At 44.9% G+C, this 23,536-nt stretch overlaps 1 protein-coding gene across 5 annotated transcripts in view; it reads left to right on the top strand.

Moving 5' to 3' along the window:
• The first annotated feature begins 4,519 nt into the window (after positions 1 to 4,519).
• The window catches only part of map7d1a (MAP7 domain containing 1a), a 60,444-nt gene continuing 41,427 nt past the window's right edge, over positions 4,520 to 23,536 (top strand). For all 5 annotated transcript variants that reach the window (XM_062539326.1, XM_062539323.1, XM_062539325.1 and 2 more), the window contains exon 1: positions 4,520 to 4,944. In XM_062539326.1, the coding sequence (XP_062395310.1) occupies positions 4,878 to 4,944 (67 nt within the window). In that variant the 5' untranslated portion in view covers positions 4,520 to 4,877. The remainder of the gene's footprint in view (positions 4,945 to 23,536) is intronic.

Here is a 23,536-nt window from a genome sequence, read left to right as displayed (position 1 = left end):
ATATATATATATATATATATATATATATATATACATATAGATAGATAGATAGATACTTTATTGATCCCCAAGGGGAAATCAAAGGTCCCAGCAGCTTAAGACACCACACACAACATACACAACAATGTTAACAGGAAAATACAAAGCAAATAAACAAATCAACAATCAGCATGACTAAAGGAGCAGTAAAATACTAGAGATAAAGATGTGCATGAATGTACTGAGGATTGGTATGCATGTTTGTCCATATCTTATCTAGTTGAACTTTAATTTAATTTTAATTGAATATTTTATTTTCATTTAGATTGAATTGCACGATTATTTTATTCTAAGCTGGCTGGCTATTTCAAACGTACAGGGCATCAGTATGTTAAATAGACTCTCTTTTAGCCCTCTGCGTGATGGTAAATAAAAGTGTGCACGTTTCACAGCATCTGTTTTTATGTCATTCATTGCTGGATGTTCAAAGGCCGTTGCCGTGTCTGTGTTTTTCAGAGGAAGCAAAAAGCCCTTCAAGCAATTTGTTGCATAATGGGAGTTCTGCTAAGCAGTAGTTCATGTTTGTTCAGCGTCAGCAGTTAGCGGGTATTGTCAAGATGATAATATCAGTGATCAATCAGGGTTGGGATGTCATACTGCTGTTTATTCCATTTTATCTCGGAAATGACATATAATAGCCTATAATATCTCCAAAGAAAAAGGACTGATTGAATGAATCAGTAGCTGATGAAGGTTTGTGGGGGGAAAAAAATCACGTCTTGTGTGTGTGTGTGTGTGTGTGTGTGTGTGTGTGTGTGTGTGTGTGTGTGTGTGTGTGTGTGTGTGTGTGTGTGTGTGTGTGTGTGTGTGTGTGTGTGTGTGTGCGTGCGCAGCTGTATGTATGTGTTTGTGTGTGTGCGTGTGAGTTTATGTGTGTATGTGTGCGTGTGAGTTTATGTGTGTATGTGTGTGTGCAGCTGTTTGTGCGTGAATGTGTTCTATGTAAGGTAAACGGATGGTGGCACTGACGGGGTCCTTAAATGAATGAGTGTGGCAAGCTGAGGACGAAACAGGGAGAGAGGAGGCATAAAAGAGGGGCACAGCCGAGATGGAGTCCGACATGAAAGACTGACGTGTGTGGGCCCCCCCCCTCTCTCCACCTCCTCTCCCCCCACCCAACAAAGACACAAAGGATGCTCGAGCAAGTGGGGACTCGTGCTGGAGATGGGCTGATTGCACATGGCTTGTTGTGATAGAGAATCACCGGGAGAACTACTTAATGAATAACTCTCAGGTAGCTAAGAGGATTGGACCCAGTGTTATTATGTCTGCTGAGAAAACCACAACAGTCTGATAAAACTGATGAAAGTTCTTCTGTGTTCAGACTCACCAGCTGAGGCCCTGCAGCAACATGCATGCTTGAGTTCAAGTGGATATCCCACTGGACTAATCTGATCAGACTTTTGTTATGTACTATAGATTCATTCCACATGATTGTCACTCGTGTGTGTTAACTTATGTTTTTTGTTTGTTTGTTTGTTTGTTTGTTTGTATGTAAAACAGTTGCATTAATGTGATTTACTTTAAGTACTGAGTGTATCTCAAGTACTGAGTATTATCTCAATCACTATCATCCGGACAACAATACTGAACATGAATACAGTATTTTGGGTATTTCAAATTAAATGCACTGACTCGCACTGACAAATGTATAGTAAATAGTAAATGCATAGTAAATAGCTCAAACTTCCAGATCTCCTAGAACTAACTGGATCACCCTGTGTGGGGCTAAAATCTGCCTTTTTTTAACCTCATAACATTTTCATGTGATTTCAACTCTAAAAGGGTATTTTGGTATGCACGATGTAGCTATTTTTAAACACAAAGTGTAACAGACATGAGCTCTTAAGAAGCTCCCCGGTGGTTCCATCTCCCTAAAATGTAGCTTTTCTTAAAATTCATTTGAAACTCATTCACGATTAAAAAGGATTTTAGCCCTGCTCGTAATTTTTCCAAGTTTCCAATTGCAAGTGGCTTCTGGTTACGTGGTTAATTACAAGGCTTGTGGACTATTTGTCTTCTCCAGTCCTTTCACACAGGCAATGAGGCAGAATGAGCATCCCCTTCTTTCCCATGGCTGATAATTCACAAATCCAAAATGGCCTGAATGTTCACAATAAATGGCCTGAGTCACAATAAACAGTGTGCTCTGAATTGAGAAAAGACTTAAAATTGATTGAATAGATTGCTTATTCCTCCGGGATCTGTGTATCATCTGTTATGTGGAGATTTATTTTCCCAATAGCTGTGACCTCTCTGGACAAATTCGTGTTGGGATGATAAAGCAATTGCCTGATTTATTTATAATTGTTTTTTTCCATCGGAGAGCAATTATATCAAGTTTTTTTCAAAATCATTAAGCCTTAATGTATGTCCCACTAAAAAGTATCTATTTCCAATATACACGTCATTGTTTCAGCTGCTTAGTGAATGAGCTATAATACCAAATGTACACTCTTCAAACCCCACAGTTTTGGTATGCATTTCAGAGTATTTCTGGGTTGTCTTTGTCTCTCATTGTGCTAAAACTCTGCGTAACCACATTCTACATCCTATGCAAATCACTGTGGTATAACACTTTTGATGGACGAGAATAAACACAAACCACTTTGTGACACAACCTGCCCGTTAGCTGCTCCAGTCCCACCCTGTAGCACCTCTGGTGAAAATAGAGTGTTGTGGCTTTACGTAGCTGTCTGCTTTGCGACCCCCTCCTCATCCTCCTTCTTCTTTGGCTCACCCCAACCCCCCCTATCTCTCTGTCCAGTGGCCGCACTGACAGGTGGCTCCTGGGGCCTTGTGCTTGCACAACTCAACAGCTGCACAAAGGAGCCCCACTGGGACTTTTTTGGGAAAAAAAAGGGGGGGGGGGGTCTCCTCTCAAGTGTGCCACCCCCCCCCATCCTGTCCCGTAGCCCAAGCTCCTTGGCAGATGCTCTCTCTGTTCTACAGGTGGCAAACAGGCTCCAGGAATCTAGTGAGCCCAGCCACATGCATAGGAAGGAAATCAACGGACAGGTCAATGTTGTTTTGGCCTATTGGCTATGTTGATTTGCATTTTCAAAAAAGCAATCCAGTGCTCAGTTCTCTCAATACCGTTAACTACAGAATGATAAAATACTTTCAATACTTCTAAGTAACCATTTGGTGTCCTTTTAAGAAAGACATTTGTCATTGCCCCAACGTTTTTACACTAAAAATGTAATGGATGCTTATAAATATTCTGTTGAAGGTTGAATTAAAGATGATCACTGAGAAAGCTTTTAGACTGCCATAACTCTGGCGGTGCCTGAAGACTCCAGCTTACTCTGGAAACAAATCAGGCCCTGATACGCTCTTGGAACGGGGCCAAATCCAATCCACTCACCCACAGACTAGACCCCCAATCCCCCAGCAACCCCCACCAGAGTCGCCTCAAAGCCCTGCCTCCCACTCACTCAGGCTTGTCTTTAATCCGGGAGACAGGAACAGTTGACTTCAGCATCTTCTGCATGCTTTGATGAGATTCCTAATTGAAGAGAGCGTGTCACCCCCTTTTGGGTCAAAGTGCAAGAGCTTTACGGTCGGATGAAAGTTCCTCTCACTCTCCTGCCGCCCTCGCTATCTGTCTTTTCTGCCTATTTATCTGTCTTTACATTTAGCTCTGATAACCTTTCTAATCTCCTGGGTAAGCCTGTTCATGTGGTGAAAACATATCATTGGTTGGCTTAAAGGAAACAAAACGTGTTTGATATAGACTATATCTGTGCATGTGTGTCTATGAACACAGAATTAATGTACAAAATTCATATGCAAGGATGTTACCGTAGTTTGCCAAACCCTGGATTTCTTGAGCCATGGAAGGCAGTTGTCTTACTGTTGATGTAAGACCATCTGAAACCCATAATGATCACTGGTCATGAGACTGTGAAGTCACTGACAAAAATAAAATTTCCATAACCCTTCATTGACTACAGCCATGCACACAACATCAAAGTCAAAATTGTACCAGATTTTTTTTTTTTTTTTTAAGTCAACAAAACTAGGAATAGGTCTAACTCTGCATTCTTGAAACTGCGGGCCCACAACATAACTTTTACATAGGCCTACAGTACATGCGTTATTCCAAAACGGCTAGATATTCTTGATATTCGGTTTTAATATGACAAAATTACACAGCATTACAACGTGCTCAGAGCAGACACCACAGGCAGGTTGTACCATTTTCAGAGGAAAGGGCGAGTATACCCTACTCTGATTTTCCGGATTTCTTTGTCTTTATTTATTTTGGTGAAAAGGTCAATAAACCGTTGATTAAATATTCTCTTTAATTATTTCATAATCATATGAATACGATTTTAGTACAGGTGAAGGAATCGATGGCTATTCATGCTAACATGCTAACGTGAAAACCCCATAATGACATATGGTACGGCCGACTGAGGAGGCCGAGTTGGGACCGTCCGTGTGAGTAACATACCATCAGCTGTTGTGCCGCTGAGTTAGGATCACCCCATTCCTCTAGAAGTTTTTTCCGATTCCACCACCCCGTCACACCGAGGAAAACTGGCCTCGGTTACGGGAGAATTATTGTTTATATCGGACATACCGTGTATTTTTCCTCCCTGTGACTACTTTTATTTCATTTGCGTATTTTGACGATCCGTTTTTTTTGGCGACACCGGTTATTTTCGCCCTCTTTTCATCTCCAGCGCTTTCCATTGTAGAGGAGGCAGGGGAAGACTTGGTGTCCTGTGCAATAGTAGTGACTAAACCAAGTTTTTCCCCTGCATTACCAGAGGAATGAGTAGCTACACGAGCTGAGAGAGAGGAGGAAGACACTTCACGCGTATGATTGAATGTTCGACATGGAATGCAACAATCTGATCAACGATTTGGGAGAAAATGGGTTGCCTTCAGCTACATGTGAGTCTTTAAAACGTGTCGCATTTCATTTCACTTCGGTGTGGGGTGTCGGCGAGAGCTTTGGTTTGGGTTTTTGACCGGGCTCAATTGTTGGAAACCTCTTTACGCAAGAGATAGACTACATTCACGGGTATTGTATTTCAACCATTTGAAATTACGTGGATATTTTTTATATTATCACTCACTCACATTTGAGTTAGTCTGTTAAGTGAATGTCGACCAGGAATCGTAAAGCAACCATCAACAGATGTGATAGCCTATTTCCTCACGTGGTTGGCGTTATAGCCTAGATTTCACACCATTCATTAATTAATGGTTAAATCTTATGCGGATTTAAAACGGCAGCTGACATGGGTAGGCTAATGTTTTAGTTGTGTTACAATGTTGCAATGCTGAAAACAAGCTAGTGAGTGTGTGTGCGCGCGGGTGCCTGCCTGCCTGCGTGCGTGCGAGCGGGCGAGTGAGTGTGTGTGTATGTGTTGCATATGAAGTGTTGCTCATGCACTATGGATTAAGAAAGGAAAATGTTACAATGGGCCAGTGGGGACAAAAGGCCACACAGCTGTTTTGGCCTGTATTATTTACAACGCTAGAGTGGAGGAGCATCATGTCAACATGCAGACAGCCGATGAACTCTCATGTGTAGTAGGCATGTTGAATGGCGTGCCACATCACTTGAAAGCAAATTATTAAAATGGTGTGGTGTTTACGCATAATGCTGAGTCCACCCTTTCGCCCCCCTTCCCCACACAAGGTTTAATATCCATATTTTGATCCCTTTGGCTGAAAGCCTCCACATCCAGCTCTATTCATAGACTTACACATATCATGTCCAGTTTAGTTGAGTTGAGTTTAGATGAGCAGCCGATCCATCAGTTGTCACTTTTTTTTTTAGAAGATGTCATTCATAGAACATGCGCTTGATTTAGTATGAAAACAGAGGGAATGGGTAGCCTACTCGACCAGTGGCTGACCATGAGATAATCCTGGCCCCGCCTCCTCTTCGGTTCATGTTTATGGCATGCGGTAGGTCCATAGACCTAAAAGAAATGGACAAACAGACTCCGTTGTTCTCAATGGAAGGGGGCTGAAACAAAATTTCCGTCGTACTGCGCAGACTCGTATTCAGTTCGTGACGTTAGCCTGCTGTAACTCGTCTGATAGATCGAAAACCTCTGAAATTGTTAACGTTCGTTTTTTAATATTATTATTATGTGTACTTGCCTCTAGGTAATGCTTTACCATATCAAACAGTAGGTTACCGTAGGCTACACGCATTTTCACTGATCTTGCGAATGACTCTCCGTCATGGTTTTCGTGCAGGCTCACTCAGCTTCTTATCCAAACATTACGGGCGAACGTTAGCTTCCCTACAACAGACATGCTAAAATACTTCTTTACGGGAAACCAACGTAATATACGGGGAAGAAGTGAATTAATTTTGCCTTCGATACCCTATATAGAATACACAGAAGCTATAAGGGAGACAAAGGGCACATGTTACATGAAGTTATGGGATCGCAAAAAAATCTGAAATATATGGCCGTCCAAGGGAGTTAGCAGAGTGTTGATCACCAGCTCATTTCGTGTTTCTACTTCCGGGAATATGCCTGCCCCCTTGGGTAGGTCTGATGTCGTGGCTGTTGCCCGCGGATCCATGCATGAAAAGATGCCGTCATCATCAACATCACGCTACTAGAGCCCAACCCGTATGGGATTTTAAATACTGATACCAATTTGGATATTTTAGGATATGATAGTATACAAACATAATAAACACATTGGACTTCACGTGTTTAAATAGGATAGTGACACGTTTCAGTGTGCATCATCTTACCCCAGGTAAGACCTTCCTTTAGAGGCTATAGCTTATTTGACTATAGTCTTGAAACTGATCAAATGATGCATGTAGGTCTTCTGAACCCTACATTGCAGACCCAAACAGCACTGAGTTGTGATACTGATGGAAATGTGCAAAGGATGGTGTGGACCCAGGAGGCCCATCAGGCTGCTGTACTAAGAATCAGTCATGATCATTGCCCACCTTCCTCTCTGCAGTATCCGCCATGGCATCTCTTGTTGCACTTTGGGTGTTTAGAGCTGATATGACTGTATGTTTACCTGCAGTTATCAGTTAGCTGTGCTACACTGCAGTTGCCAAGAGATGTACTATCATCCGCAAACATTGAGTACATCCCGCCATTCCCCAGCCGCTGAATTTCGAAGCTCTGAATGTGAGTCTTTGACAACATGAAAGCTTTGACAGTTGGTACAGTTAGGCGGTAGTCATGATCACCGTTGGCCATATATGCTGATATGTTATCAGATGTTAGTCAAGTAATGCTTTTCAGAGGTCTAAGTCTGGCTTTACTGCCAAGTTTGTTTACCTTGCACCGTTGACCAGCTTTTTCAGTGTGATGGTATCAATTGAGACAAAAGGTCCAAGGAAAAGTCATTGACAGTCTGAAGAGATTTCTGTTTGCTTTCAAGATAAATGTACATGACAGGGCCGTTATTTGTCTGGCCCACACCATGCCCTCCTCAGACTGACTTATACTTATAAAGCAACTCATTCAGAAGGGGGAAGAGATATCCCCAGACCACCATCTCCTCAGCACAGTGTGTGTCGACCCACACCCCACTCTGTAAACAGAGGCTTGCAGCATGAGGCCTTCTCGGCCGACAACACAAGATTGGGCTTCCTTCCTCTGTCCTGGGGGGGCCGACTGGGAGGCTTGTTTTGGCTCCAGGTTCCCCCCCCTGGAGGACAACGGGACCCCACCCTGGCGGTGGGAATCATTGCGGGGGAAGCCCGCTCCTGTGACGGCACCCCCACAATAAAAACACACCTACAAGGCAAGGGCAATTGGTACGATCTCCCTGGACATGAAGGTCTGACCCCGGCACTGCACGCCATGGCGCCAACATTTTGTGACCATGGGGAGGAGAGATTGAACAAACTCTCGTCTTTGCGTATTTGTTGATGAGCTAGTTTCTTTCATGGCATGCACAGTTCAATATAGTATGATCAGAATTTCTTGAATTCTTGAATTTCCCCTTGGGGATCAATAAAGTATCTATCTATCTATCTATCTATCTATCTATCTATCAGAATACTCCTGCAGATGTGGGTATCGATTAGAAAAAGAATGAGCCTCCTACTGCCACCTCCAGTTACACCACAAACCAACCGCTCATGAAACAAGAGCAGTCCACATGTAATTGTGTGGGGTAACATTGCGGGTGCTAGTTTACAGCATGTTGACTTTGTCATCATGCACAGAAACACAAACATCATTCCTCTTATGATGAACGACATGGGCTAGAATGCAGCACAACCTGTCCTAAGACACATGTACATGTGTCATTTTCAGAAGAGTATCGATTTTGGCATTTTTTTGGGTCTGAGCTTTTTTCCCAGTGTCACAGGATAGGCATGTTCATACATGCAATGTTAAGTTGCACTTTGTGGTTGAGATCGACTGAGAAATCAACACCTTCTGATTCTCTAGTCACTGACTCACATAGGACCATGTCAGCATTTTGTCATGTGATTCAGTACAGTCTGACCGAACTGGAGAGTCAACTCATGTCTTGTTGTGTTTGACTCTTTGTCAGGGAACTTTTGTTCATAAAGCTCAAGTATGAGGAGATTGTGTTTGTCCAGCTCTTGAGTATTTACTGAAACGTTCTCCTTTTGGGTTTCTAAATCAATCTTAGTATTTATTCACCAAGCCATTCTATCTGGTTAGTTAGAGTCCTTAACATTTGACCTTAGTTGTTTTGTTTCTTGTGAGAGGGCCTACTGTTCTTCGCATGCGGCTCCTGTATAAGAATGGAGGCTTGCTTTTGTCTGGCCCATAGAGAAACATGAAGTGGTTTGAGAATGAGCTCTTCAGACAATGGTGACAGTGACTCAGTGGCATGCGCCTTTGTCACACAGGAGAGCAGCAGCACAACCTCTTCTTAAAGCAGCAAGACTTTTTTTTTGGGTCAAAGAAGTTCAACGTGTCCGCTCTCCTCAAGAATAAACCTCAGCTCATGCGGTTCTAAATGGAGCAAGGCCCGCTATCAAAAGAAATGCTAATCCACCGTGTGTGTGGTTTTTTTTGTCTTTTTAAATTGGAATTTCATCGTCTGGTTAATAATGGAGGAGATAAACCTCTATCTCCGCTCTCCCGCTCCTGCTCCTGCTCCCGCTCGCAGGTTTTCTCTCGGCCTTTGTGCTGGCCGAGCAGCACTGTCGAAATGTGCTCGTTCAGGACTTTCTGAAGAACATCTTCTAAGCCCCCTTTTGTGTGCACCTTCACAGGCATAAGATGCCCAGATGTTGCTCAAGCCTACGTTACACTGACAAGATTTGGGAAAGATTCTTGAAAGATTGTAGTCTTTTAACTAATGCCCCTCAATTCAAGCTTTACTCAAAAGACTACAATCTTTCAAGAATCTTTCCCAAATCTTGTCAGTGTAAGGTAGGCTTTAGTTAGTAGTTGAGTTTGAGTCACATCTGATCAAGGCCTAATCTGTCAATTCAGAATTATTTTGTTTGTTGAAATGAGTTCTCAGTCTCTGAAGATGAGACATGATGGAGGGGTAAAATCTGATTTGGGAAGCATGGGGTTGTGTGTAATTGAATTTCATTGCTTATGAAAAATGCCTTTTTTTCTGAAACGAAAATAAGAACGTGGGGTTGCCATGTAGAAATGAGAGGAGTAACTCTCCTCAGTCCATTTTGACACAGTGGAATGCCGAAGATGAAATGCTCTACTCTGCTAGTCTGCAGTGCTGCTTGGCTTTAAACAGAAGGCCTGTTGAGTGGGTCAGGGACAGGTGGTGCAGTAAAGTGTTTGTCTGTTTGCAGCACACTTTGCAACACAGGTGTGTTGCTATTAGCAACCTTATTTATGCATGGCCCAGGTGATCGTAAACATCAGTAATGAGTCGCACCTTTTAAACCCACCGAGGAACATAATACCATCGGGGCTCAGCTTCTGCTTTTAGTGGAAATGGCTCATTGACTTTTCATACCAGTTGGCATCGATCAGGCCTTCTTGGTGAGATCAATACATTTGTCCTGAATAAATGGCATGATTTCCATCCTGCAGAGGCCAGACTAGCGAGGGCCTTTAGCAGGACTAGCGAGGGCCTTTAATCGGACTGACGAGGGTATTTAGCCGGACCGGCGAGGGTCTTTAGCCGGACTGGTTAGCTGCTGGTTGTCTGGTGAACGGACGGAGAAGTGAGTGGAGCAAGGCACTGCGTCACCTTCGCCTGTCTGAGCACGTCTGTCAGTGGGAACGCAGAGCGATGGCAAACAGACTGACTGCCTGCTGTGTGTGTGTGGAGGTAGTCATGCGTGGCGGGGCGTTGTGTAACAAAGTGAAGCCTCATCACCCACCCCGGCCCAGCCCTGCGATGCCCGTGGAACAATACCACTCGGCTCCCTAGCTCCAGACCAAGGAGCAGTTGCGTAACCATCAGAGAATGTGAGCAAGCCTCCCTGTTTTTTTCCCCTTTTATTTTTTTGGTGTGGGGCTTGGGTAAAAGGGGGGGGGGGGGGGGGGTCAGGGGGTTGGTGGCAACATTAGTGGCTTTGTAAGGTGGCACTGGGCAGGAACCCAAGGTCTTCCAAGATATGCACTCCTGAAAGGCACACTGTTCCGCACCGCTAATGAGTGAGAGAGGGGAGAGGGGAGAAAGAAAGATCATGGCTCTCCTACATCAAGAGAGACTGTTTTCTCATGGTGTGTGTGTGTGTGTGTGTGTGTGTGTGTGTGTGTGTGTGTGTGTGTGTGTGTGTGTGTGTGTGTGTGTGTGTGTGTGTGTGTGTGTGTGTGTGTGTGTGTGTGTGTGTGTGTGTGTGTGTGTGTGTGTGTGTGTGTGTGTGTGTGTGTGTGTGTGTGTGTGTGTTCATGTGCTGAATGTATGAGTCTGTCTTCACAGGGTAACAGCTGTTGAAGTGTAGAATGCATAACATTGATTCCCGTATCAAAACATTCCATGAAATAAACAAGTATTATTGTAGGGTTTTATGTAACAAGATTCCAGTTTTGGAATAAAGGAATCCCTCTGGAGCAATTGAATTTGGGATCAGAATGAAAAAAATGTTATCAATGTCGCCACTGTGAGAAAGCGAGCCGTTTAGAACTGAGAAGCTCAGAAGAGCTTAAATCTCAGAAGTCTTCATTTCGCCTCTAATCTCGTTTATTTCCCCTGTATGAGTTTCTCTGTTGACAACCCAAGCAAACGTTTCTGAGTAATCCCGTTATATCCATATGGAGTGTGTCAGCTTCAGAAGGTGTAGCATTGACGCTTATCAAGTAGCTTAGCCTACAATTTGACTAATCAAATAGACTGAGGCTATATTAATATGTGACTGAACCAGTTCTACTTTCAAGAGACTTGCAGAAGGACTACAGAAATCCTAAATCCAAAAAGACAGTCTTTTTTTTTTGTCAGATAGTGCATTTGATATGAAGGGTGTTGTAACCAAATCCTTTGCGAATGTGTTAACAGAGTACTTTGTTTTCATAAGGAAACCGTTGGCAAGATGATACCAATATTTCCTTTCTGGTTGCTCTGTCAAGCCTCTGGTGTTTCAGAACTAACAGAAAAAGCCCTACACGTGAGAAGCAGGTTAGCGTTGCCTGCTTCAGACTCCGAGTCCCCCGTGGTTCCCTGGTGTAGCTGTGGTCTGTGTTTGTGCACATGCGAGGAGAACACGAGGGGGCTAGAATGCGAAGCATTCCTTTCATGTGCCGAGCCCCGTCCTGTCCTGTCGTGGCCGGAAGCGACGGAAAGAACGCGGCGAGCTGCGTATACGGCGGAGCGGAGCGGAGTGGAGCGGAGTGGAGTGGAGCGAGGCGCCTGGAGGCCCCAGGGGCTGCGCTCACACGCAGATAGCGTCACGTCAGAACTGGACTCCTATGTGGAGCCCAGATGGTGGAGATCACAGCACACCACGGAGGGATGCTCCGGCCTCTCAGAGGAGAATCAGCGGAAGTCCTCTCTCTCTCTCTCTCTCTCTCTCTCTCTCTCTCTCTCTCTCTCTCTCTCTCTCTCTCTCTCTCTCTCTTTTATTCACCCTCTTTCTCTCTCTCACCCCTTCCCCCACACTCTTTCTCCTTTCTCTGAAGTAAACCTAGGGGGTCAAGTTTGAAGAGCATGGACGAGTAGGGAAAAGGGAGATGAAAGGGAAAGATTGGGACCCAAAGCTAAAAGAGACTACTGTACATGTCCTGTCTTGAGTAAGCATAGTGCCGTTCACTGCTCTCACTGCCCTGTTAGTTTGAGCATCACTCAAACTCAAACATCACTCATTTCGTGATGATTGGTTTGCGGTGTGTCATATGCATTAATCACAGCAATGGTTCCTACATTTCCACCCAAATTACTTGTCTGTCAAGATGAGCCATAAGTTATAGCGATTGTCTTTCGTCGTCATATTCAGGGTCTGAGCAAATGTTAATTCATCATTCCAGACTTCGTTTAGCCCCAGAGCACCTTTCAATTCTGGCCCTGACATCCAGTTTGGTCTTTGAAGAGTTACTATTTTTGCTCCATCCCTGGTGGTTTAATTAATTTCCCCTTGTACACCTCCAAACTGCAGAGCACAGTAAAGACGTCTGTGGCATACACTAGCAAATCTAATAAATTACTGAGTGTCCTCTTGGGATTGCTGGTCAATCAATGACGGTGTCTAGACTTGAGGTGTTTTCTGTGTAGAATTCCTTATTAGATTAGTTAGCACATAATAAAGTGACATCCAGATGACCACTACTGGTGATCATGTACTGGTCATTTGGTAATCATGTACTGTACACAACTTGCATGTCACTGTGGAATATGTCATGTTTGGTGAAGTATTTCCATACACAGGAATGCTGCAGCACCAGCTAGTGGTTTTAATAGTTGACTAGTTCATGAAACCCCTTGTGTGTAGATGCTTATGTTCTGAGAGGAAGGAGATTGAGGATGATGTATTGCTTTTCTTGGTGGGGGTGGGAGTGGGGCTGGGGGTGGCCTAAATGTTAATTTGTTACAGTAATTATATGCACATTTAAGGATGGTTAATGATCCATAACATTAGTAATTAGTCACGGCTGTTTAAGATCCCTGAGATGCGTAAGAAAAGGATTTGTTGGAAGCCCAGCTAAGCTTTCCAGGATGGACATGGTGAGTTTGCTGATTTCCAAAGCAATCCTCTAAGGGCTACATTGATTCGTGTGCTCTTTTCTCTTTGGGTTGAAGCATGCTTAAAAATGCACAGGCCTCTTTACTTCCTAGCTCAATAAACATTTAGTCACTTAGTCACAGGCAAACATTTTGCCCAAGCCTACCCATAGGCTGTGACCCAGCGCGTCACCTCACTCTTGCAAAGCTAGAGCCCATTTGAAGAGGCTTTGTCTCTGCTCTTACAGATCAGCCACAATTAAGTGCTACTGAAAAGTACAGGAGGGTGCAGGTAATTTAAGTCGGTCAATACTTTAATTAAACCTTTCTCTTTGAGCCAGTTTAATCAGTACAAATAAGAGCGGTGGTGCCATATCCATTTAGGCCACTAAAAAGGTAGCTGGGTGCCCCAGATCTGATGTGTCAGACAGCATGCGGCTACTTTGGCTGTGCTGTGAGTGTTGGGGGATTACACTAAAACACTTGCTGAACACCGGGGCCACATGCTGCCTCATGGCTGCCCACGTCCCTCTCAAATCCCAAGAAAGCCAGAAAAGCATTCGTCAGCTGTTTACAAAGCTCCTTTCCGCCCTCGCTCTCAGTCTTTAGCTGTGTTAAACTCTCTTTTCTTTCTTTCTCTCTCTCTCTCCCTATTTCCACCTTTCTCGCTGTCTCTCACCCTATTTACTTCTCTCTCTGCCTCTTTCTGTCTCTCTCTGTCTCTGTCTCTCTCTATTTTACCTTTCTCACTGTCCCTCACCCTATGTACTTCTCTCTCTCTCTCTCTCTCTCTCTCTCTCTCTCTCTCTCTCTCTCTCTCTCTCTCTCTCTCTGTCTTACTCTCATTCTCATGCTCCATCCCCTGCCATGTGTCCTCCCCCTCTGAGGTCTGTGCAGCCTCACTGCTGCCTGTCCGTCCCATGTCCTCATGTTGTCATAGCCCCGGCCTAATTTTAGCCACTGACAGCTGCACCCCAGTTTCCACATGCTGGCTCACCCACACACACACACACACACACCCACACACATACACACACACATGGGTTAATGAGGAAGCAGGGACTTCACGTGCCCCTGCTGTCCTGAAGGCTGCCGAGCCCACCGTTCCCAGGAGCCCAGAGAACGTAGACATGGCACCAGACTCAGGAGCAGATGACCCATCGCCTGATATACCACCACATTCGGCCCTATATCTATCTATCTATCTATCTATCTGATATAGGGCCGAATGTGGTGGTGATGGTGGTGGCACAGACAGGACCGAGTGATTGGTCCGCTGTTTTCCATTTTTTTAAAGAAGCACATGCCATACTGCTAGTAAGTAACCAGTTTAAGAAATCACTTCCGTAAGTGGTGAGGCCGCATCTTTTCAAATGAGCATTAATGATTTTTAAGCCTTTGTGGCTGCCAGTACTCAATCTGAAAGGTTAGGGGAAAGTCTAATTGTGAGTTTTTTCAGATTGTCCCCCTGAGAGACCCCGATTCCCTCCCATTTGACACTGCAGACAAGGAGCCCACAAAGGCGACAGCCATTTTGAATGTTTGTTTTGACTCCGTGGAGTCACACTGGAGGAGCCTTTAAAAAGCTCTCAGCCGAGACCTCAACAGGAGAGTGATGACCGCAACGCTGCAGCACTTCCGCTGGTTGGAGGAGAATGAGCTGAGCTGTGTGTGTGTGTGTGTGTGTGTGTGTGTGTGTGTGTGTGTGTGTGTGTGTGTGTGTGTGTGTGTGTGTGTGTGTGTGTGTGTGTGTGTGTGTGTGTGTGTGTGTGTGTGTGTGTGTGTGTGTGTGTGTGTGTGTGTGTGTGTGTGTGTCTGTGTCTGTGTCTGTGTCTGTGTCTGTGTCTGTGTCTGTGTCTGTGTCTGTGTCTGTGTCTGTGTCTGTGTCTGTGTCTGTCTGGCACCCATAATTAGACCCTGTGCTTGCTTGTGCACGGGATGTCCCATGTAGCTAAACGGTGCTTTAATGAGGAGCAAGGCCAGTCGGACTGTGCAGAAATTACACGTTAGGTGAGCAAATCACAGCTGCTGTGACAACCTGTTGTTTCCATGTGATTCTGCTTGACCGGTAAGCTTTGATCAGTTCAATACGCAGCATTCTGAATTCCGTGCCTTGTATTTGTTCAAAGTAGTACGGAAATGTACTGAAGTTTTTTTGATCAGAACAACAGCGGAACATCTTATTTGGGAATAGTGTCTTGTGGCATTTGCGATAGGCATGTGCTGGGTGCAATGTCTCGTAATGGAATGGAATTATATTTTGGGAAAGAAGTAGAGGCCTTTTTTGGGAACTGTGGTGTAGGAAAATTGAGGAGTGCATGAAGTCTGTGATTTCACTGGCTTGGTGGCAAGTCACAGCTGCATTCAAGTCTTCCCCGAAGGGTCATTTCCAGATTTATGGCTTATGGAGGCAAACATTTTTGTGTTTTGTTCCTCTGCTCCTTGAACTAGAGTATCAGCAGTGTATGTAGGGAGGCTAGGTGAGCTCGTAGAGCTAGCAGCCAGCCAGCCTCTGCTTGCTATATGTGTGTCAACCCTGAATAATTCATATCAAGGGCACTATGAATAGCTTCAAAAGCAAAGCAAGAGTCATTGCCCTCCGCCACATTTAGGTTGCGTCCCCAGTGGAGCCTCGTCATGTGACTCTGGAATTGTGACTCCTCAGTCTCCTTCGGAGCATGGGAAAAATTGGGAGATGCAGGCAAAGGCTGGTGTCAGTGTCTCACACAGAAGGAAGGCGGCTGCTGTTTGATTGCCGGGGTTGACGGCCCGTTTGTTGACAAAACGCTGAGTTATGAATGGCATGACGCTGATGTGGGTTATTCCCCTGATCTGCCCCCGCCCCCTCAGACTGTGCATGCCCCACCACCTGAGTCATGCTGTCATTTAGGGTGGCTGCCCTTGGTGTGCATGTCACTTCCTATAGTGCTGCTCAGACTGGCGTCTCATTTCAGAAGAGACAGCGAGAGACATTGGGTGCCTCTCATTTGGGCTTTTATTCGTCCTTCCTCGCTCCTGGGGCCCCGACCCTCACTGATCGACATAAAGAATGATGGGGCGGAAACAATGGGATAGTCTATCCAGTGTTAGTTATAGATCAGTGGGAACGCCCCTCGAGGAGAGATGTTGAGAGGTGTGTGTGTGTGTGTGTGTGTGTGTGTGTGTGTGTGTGTGTGTGTGTGTGTGTGTGTGTGTGTGTGTGTGTGTGTGTGTGTGTGTGTGTGTGTGTGTGTGTGTGTGTGTGTGTGTGTGTGTGTGTGTGTGTGTGTGTGTGTGTGTGTGTGTGTGTGTGTGTGTGTGTGTGTGTGTGTGTGTGTGTGTGTCAATCTCCCTTCGAGACCTACTGCTCTCTCATATTAGCACTCCATTCACACGGCACCTTTGAAATGCAAAGCAGCTTGTTTGTTTTGTTTATTTATTTGTTTATTTATTTGTTTGTTTGAGTATTAATTTATTGTTAATCTAAGGAGACAGGCCTGGCATGGCGAACACTAATACTTGTCAGTCTGAATTGCATTGCCTAATGAGCCTAAAGGATCAGTGTCCCCTGATGGATAAATGGGGTTATTAGCTCCGCCTAGGAGGTTATGTTTTCAGTGCAGCTTTTCTGTTTACTTGCCTTTACATTCATCTATTTATTATTTATTCATTTGTTGAGCAGACACTTTTTCCCCAAAGCGACTTAAAAAATGTGGAGTCACATTCAAGCTACATTGCAAAGGACACTTATTTACTTGTTTGTTCACCAGCACAAAAAGCACCTGCCAAATTTTCACTAAATGTTTTGGAAACTTGGTGTTGGAAGAAAAACCCATTAAATATTGGAGCGATGTCTGACTCATAGGGCACGCTTCCTAATTTAGTCTCATAATATAATCGTTAACGCTGCGAGGCATTTGGCCTGTGTGGAAGTCTGTGCTCTCTCTCACAGTACTCTTCCAGTTTTTTAATGATCCAGAAATGGGAGAGGCCTCGCCTCATCCCACAGTAACCTCCATCCACCGGCCCACGCCTTGCCTGACGGCCCCCGCCGACCTGCTCCTTCTCCTGGGAGAGCGTGAGTACTGTAGGTGGGTGCCCTGAGGTGTCAGGTTGCTAGGAGAGAGATCTGCTGATGGTGGTGGCCTCTTGCTGCGCAGCTGGGTCTCTGTGAGACGAGGCCCGTGGGTCTGGAGTCACACACCAGGCATTTCACACCTCCCTCTTCTCATCTATGCTCCAGTTCTCTCTTCTCTATCTATCTATCTATCTATCTCTCTATCTATCTATCTACCTTTCTCTCTTTCTTTCTTTCTTTCTATCTATCTATCTATCTATCTATCTGTCTACCTTTCTTTCTTTTTTCTTTCTTTCTATTTTCTCTTTCTTTCTTTCTTTCTATTTTATTTTCTTTCTTTCTTTCTTTCTTTCTTTCCTGACTTGTTAGCAGATTTTGAGTCTGAACCTTTGAGTTTGCCCGTCAGCTTATGGTTCCTCCAGTGGAGTATATGCTGTAATGTTTGGCCCAGTGCTGCTTTGTGAGGAGTTAATGATATCACTGTGATTCACGTCCTTCTTACCAGCATGGAAAAACAAGCCCAAACAACAGGCCATGCTCTGATTGATGATTGGAGGTTTTGAACTCGCATCTGAACGCCCCCACTTCTATGCACACACACACACACACTCTCAGCCCTCCCCAACCTTCCCATGCACAGTCATACTTGTTTTCTCTCTCTCTCTCTGTCTCTCTCTCTCTCTCTCTCTCTCTCTCTCTATTTCTCTCTATCTATCTCTCTCCCAGCACACACACTCACAGAGGGAGGTTTAAGCATTCTCATACCCACACTTTGCCTGGCAGGCATGGCTTGGTGTTTACACTAGGCCTCCAGTGTGTCTATGCCTCCCATGCCCCCCCCCTCCCCTCCTCCTCTCTCCCCTCTCTCCTCCCCTCTCCCCTCTCCTCTCCTGTCCTCTCCTTGCTCAGGGCGCCCCCGATGCTTACATCACCCATTCCAGGGTGAGCGAGCGTCCATGTCCATGTGCAGAGAGGGGGTGTAGGGTGAAAAAGGGGGTGCTGGATGAGGTCATTCATCATCCCAGCCCTCTCACCCCCACCCCCCTTGCTCCAGCCCTGCCAAAATGAGATGCACGCCTATTCTCCCATGAGCTCCCAGTTCCTCTTCTCTTTTTGTGTCCCTCTGTTCCGTGCTCGCTCTCCACCCCCCCCCCCTCCTCCCTCCATCTTTGATTTCACAGCCAGCCCTCTGTGTAGTTGTCTTAGCTTCCCTCTCTGTCATTTCCATTTTCATAGCAACGTGTTCTGGGTGTGCGTTTTGTGTCTTTGCTTTTAGCCCACTGTACCCCAGCTTGTGCTGCTGCTGTTGATGAGACACGGTGTGTGTGTGTGTGTGTGTGTGTGCACCTGTGCCATTCTTTACCAGCGATACACACAGAGCCCTGCACTTGTGCCTTAGTGTGACACTTGAAGGAGTCATTCTGCAGTCTTAAGTTTGGTGTTAAACTGGAGTGGATGTGTTCAGGAGTGTTGCTGTTTGGTGTTAAACTGGAGTGGATGTGTTCAGGAGTGCTGCTGTGTGGTGTTAAACTGGAGTGGATGTGTTCAGGTGTGCTGCTGTTTGGTGTTAAACTGGAGTGTGTGTGTTCAGGAGTGTTGCTGTTTGGTATTAAACTGGAGTATGTGTGTTCAGGAGTGTTGCTGTTTTAGTTGGTGTTAAACTAGAGTAGGTGTGCAGGAGTGCTGCTGTTTGGTGTTAAAATGGAGTGGATGTACAGGATTGCTGCTGTTGGCTTGGTGCATTATTCATTCACTCATAATTGCACTTCTTCGGTAGGCAGCCCCAGAATCTAGGACATCACATGGGCCAGTGAAGAGATTAGTCAACAATAAATGCCTTGTGACTATCATGCCACAATACATAATCAACAAATCAACATATGTCAACAAAAGAAACTATGTTGTTGCTCTTATTTTTTTATGCTGCTATAGGTCTTATGTAAAATATGACTTGACCCAATGCTTTTTTACGTCTTGCGTTTTTTTTTAAATTATAATGATTACATCTAAATTCTAATATCTGCTTATGTACAGGCATGTGTATTATGTCTTCAGTTTTGATCCGTCTTGTTTTGGCAGGACAACAGAGGTGTGTTTGTCTGCCTGGTGTTGTCATACCTCCGTACCTCAGGTAGCTAGACAGGACGGATCACCTTGCCTGTCAGCCAATCAGTTGTCAGTTGTGGTTGAGAACTGAAATGCCATTCGTTCCTATGGTTGGGACACACCTGAGGAGTAGTCACCTCTTCATGCCTGATATGAGCTGTCTTTTGATCCCTTTAAAACAACTCCTGTGCAGCAATGCACCTCCTGTGAGGCATTCAACAACAACAACAACAACAACAGGCGTAGACTGAATTGTGAAAGTCTTGATAATCAGCAAGTAATTATAGTAGCACTTAATTCTCATAGTCCATCACCGTCAATACACCTAATCCTAAATTACAATTCACAACATTTCAACAGAAGATAGTCTAGAGGAGAATGTAAAGGTTGATTGCAGTGAATCATAATAATATATGCTGTGACTGTTGATTGCAATGCCTGAATATTCCAGAGAATTGCTGTGACTGTTGGCCTACATGACTCATGTTAGAGGCGAGAGCTCCACTGTGCTAAACGATGTTTAGTGTGGAATTTCAGAAGTAGCACTGCTTTTTTGCTCAGATTTCAGCAGTCCATTCTCTGTTGAAAATGCCTTGGGATTGTGTCTGCCCCGGACAATGGCCCTCAGTGGAGAGGGAGAGAGGGAGGAGAGAAAAAAAGAGGGAGAGAGAGAGAGAGAGCGCTGAATGTGAGATTTATGGCTACCAGACGCCTATTCCTGGGCCTGTCGGTCCACCTTTCAGCACAAAGGCTGAGGCTGCGGCATCCCAATGTCAGAAAGCTCTCAAGTTGACGGTCAATCTTAAGGTTCTTGGCTCACCATAAATAGTGCTGTCCTCTGGAAGCATGCAAGATGGTTTTAGTCTAAATACATGATATGCAAATGTTCTATACAGGCGATAACGGCAAACTTCAATTTAGCTGACAGCACTTGGGTGCCCCGTGACTTTGGTGGAAACTTCTATGGAGAAACTTAGAAATGTATGGGTTTTTTTTCAGTCTAATTGACCCTTAATTTATATCTATCCATCTGTGTTATTGTAGCTTGTGTAGAGACACACACATACACAGACACACACACACACACAAACACACAAACAAAAACAAGCAAACAAGCAGACAAACTGAGAGGGAAAAGAAAGAGAGGGAGAGAGACACAGACATCCACCCATGGTCAGCAATGCAGCGTGCTCCCAACAGGCAGTCACTGCGGCCTGCAGATGTTTGCATTCCTCAGATTCCTGATGCCCTCTCTGACACCCTTTAGTTGCTCAGTCTGGCCCCTCTGTCTGTCTGTGTGAAGTTGTTTGCTGGGCAGCCAACCACAGTCACCCTCACAGATAGCATGGTACGAATGTAGCAGTCCCCGGTAGTAGCAGCCAATGAAATGGCAGTGAGACCCTGATTAGGGTCCTCAGCTGGGTAGATCTGGAACTGATCTGGCGCTGATCTGGTGCTGATCTGGCACTGATCCGGCTAGTCTGTTCTGGGTCTGGCAGGCTCCTGGACCAGTGGCAGGTCTGTGTTGAAATTAGTTCATGTCTGGGTCATCAGCACAACTGGCTCCCTAACAAGTCCCCCTTTACCTGATCCAGATTCTGCGCGTCGGGGTTCTGTTCATCCTGTCGGGAATTATTTTCCGATAATGACCAGCGTTCTTTACATTATCCCTTACTTAGAAGCTTGTTTGTCAATGTGTTGTACTTTAAGTTCATCAAATCTGCAGTTAGCTGCAAACAGCCGAACATAGTTTTGAGGTTTTGATAACCGGCTCCTCCTTTTCTCTCTGTAATTTGTTCTTTGTCTCTCTAGTGGATGGCACTCTAGTGGTTGTCTCTCTAATTTGTTAGCTGTGTTAATTTGTTTTTTTTGTCATGTCAGCTTGCCTCTTCCATGTTGTGGGACTTGATTGTCCTGATTCTCAGCACATTTCTAACGATTATGAAAACATCATAATTGAAATATAATTATTATTTTGCAACAATGCTCTTGTTTTGTCTTGAGATATAAACCCAGCAGAGTATTTTGCTTTACGGTATTCTCACTGTTGTATATGTTGTCTTTTTTGTGTGTGTAGTGTGTTTTTGTTTTCAGTTGAAATATATTTAAAATTCAATAAACATCAGTTGCTTTCCCCTCAAGTTTAGAAAATGATGTTTACAAAATCATTCAGTAATCCTGTTAAATAATCGTGTTATCAATAGTGACCATTATTTTTGCCATAATCGAGCTGCCGCACAAGGCACCATTTAGATGTTGTCCTACTTTAGGTAATGTGTTAGGTAATGTGGTAATGTGTGCTAAAACATTCAAACACCACAATGCAATGCTTCTGTTCTATTGGCCTCCCCTCTATGTTAATGGAAGACAACCATGATGTGTTGGAGGCTGCTTATGAATGTCTGGCACATGTTCAATTGCCTCGGAAGTCCTAATAATAGTCCCGAAGGAAATAAAGGAAGACCCCACCATGGTTCTCATGGACGCTAAAGAGCCAAATATAATCATAGGTTGCTGAATGCTGTGTGAAACTGAACATATCTGGCCGCAAAGGTGCTTTTATGCAAAACATTGGTTTCTCTTTGTAAAAACAGTCTCAGATCGAAACTTCAAGATTCTGGAAAGCATCTTTGTTAATAATTTTACATTAGCTCACACCAGGTAAACACACGTTAATTATTAAAACAATGCCGCTATTCTGAATAGCCTAGTTTTAAAAGTTTAATTTTAAACAAATCAGGTGCGGTTTAAATGCAAACCTGGTCGGCCTGCTCTCATTGATCCCCTATCTCTCATCTGTCTGACTAATCGTGGTGTGTGTTCCAGCAGAGAGGTAGAAGAGTGGCAGCTCATTTGGCTAAAGGTCACACTCACAGTAGTGTGTTTGAGCTGTGCGTCCCTGAAAAGCTCACTGGGTCACCTGCAGGGACACTGAATCCAGAGCAACAACACACAAGTCACTTTCGGACAGAAAGGTCGTTCAGGGTAGTTTTGAATTGCGTGCTATGAGGGGCGGGAGTAAGCTTAATATGATTAAATAAGTGATTCTCTTTAGAGAATCTGATCTATCTGATGTCAGAGATCAGTGTAATGACATCAGTTTTGCCTAAATGATTCATTAAAATTCAGAAAGCTCATGGTCACATGTTATATTGATGAATATTATTGAATTATGAATTTAATTTCCTCCTCTGGTTAGCTGCTGCAGGAGAAACACACTCTGCCGTGTAGTGCAATGCAATGCATCCTGTGGGACTTGCAGTAAATTGGTTCACCCTGCAGTAAGATTGCATGGTCGATGAGGCAGACCTAACAAAAACAAATATTTTCTTTACATCGTTATCGGTCCTAGAGGGCAGGGTGGGCCCCAAATCTCAGTGGCATGGCACACGCCACGTCTGCCAAGTATGAGTCACAAAGCCCGTCGAACTGAACCCAACCCTTCTCCTCCTCCCCTATATTCACTGGAGTCCTCGCTCTCAGGGATAATTTGTGTTTTTGTGCGCGCACAGAGATTGTCCAGACTGCCAGGGCGGTCATTATGGCTGGCCGGGCAGCTGAATAGACACTCTTAAGGTGTAAACGTCGCAGCTGTCTCATCTCGGCTGGAGAAACAGGATGTGGTAGTGGCCCCCTGAGGTTTGCTCAAGCTATCTGGGACAGTGTGTGTGTGTGTGTGTGTGTGTGTGTGTATGAGTGCATAACAGTGTGTATTCGTGTGTGTGTGTGTGTGTGTGTGTGTGCGCGCGGGTGCAAATGTGTATGTGTGCGGGTGCGAATATATCTATGCATGTGCAAGTGCACATGTGTGTGTGTGTGTGTGCGGGACGGGTGCAAATGTACGGTATGTGTGTGTGGGTGTAAATGTGTGTATGTGTGAGTGAGTGCAAATGTATACGTGTGTGTGCGCAAATGTGTGCGTGTGAGTGTGCCAATGTGTGTGTGTGTGAGTGAATGCGCTTGAGTGCGAGTCTGTCGGAGCGTTGGAGTGCGACGTGAGTGCGAGGTCAGGCCAGCAGCTTCTCACGGCCGGCGCCGTGCGTTCTCCCTCTGGACGTGCTGCAGCAGCGCTCTGCGCTCGTGTGCTGCCGGAGCGCTCAGGTGACCTGTGGTCCGTGCGTCACGAGCAGCGCGAGCGCCGTGTTTGCCCAAAGGACTCCGGTCCAGATGAGCCTCTTATCAGCGGCGGCTGACTGCTGATCACACTGTAGCTCTCTCTGTCTGTAAGTCCCTGTCTGTGGAACCAGATGACTGGCC

Source organism: Sardina pilchardus, chromosome 6 (genome assembly GCF_963854185.1).
Source record: "Sardina pilchardus chromosome 6, fSarPil1.1, whole genome shotgun sequence".
NCBI lineage: Eukaryota > Metazoa > Chordata > Actinopteri > Clupeiformes > Clupeidae > Sardina > Sardina pilchardus.
The sequence above is the reverse complement of the archived record's forward strand: the minus strand, read 5'-3'. Positions and strand labels throughout refer to the sequence as shown.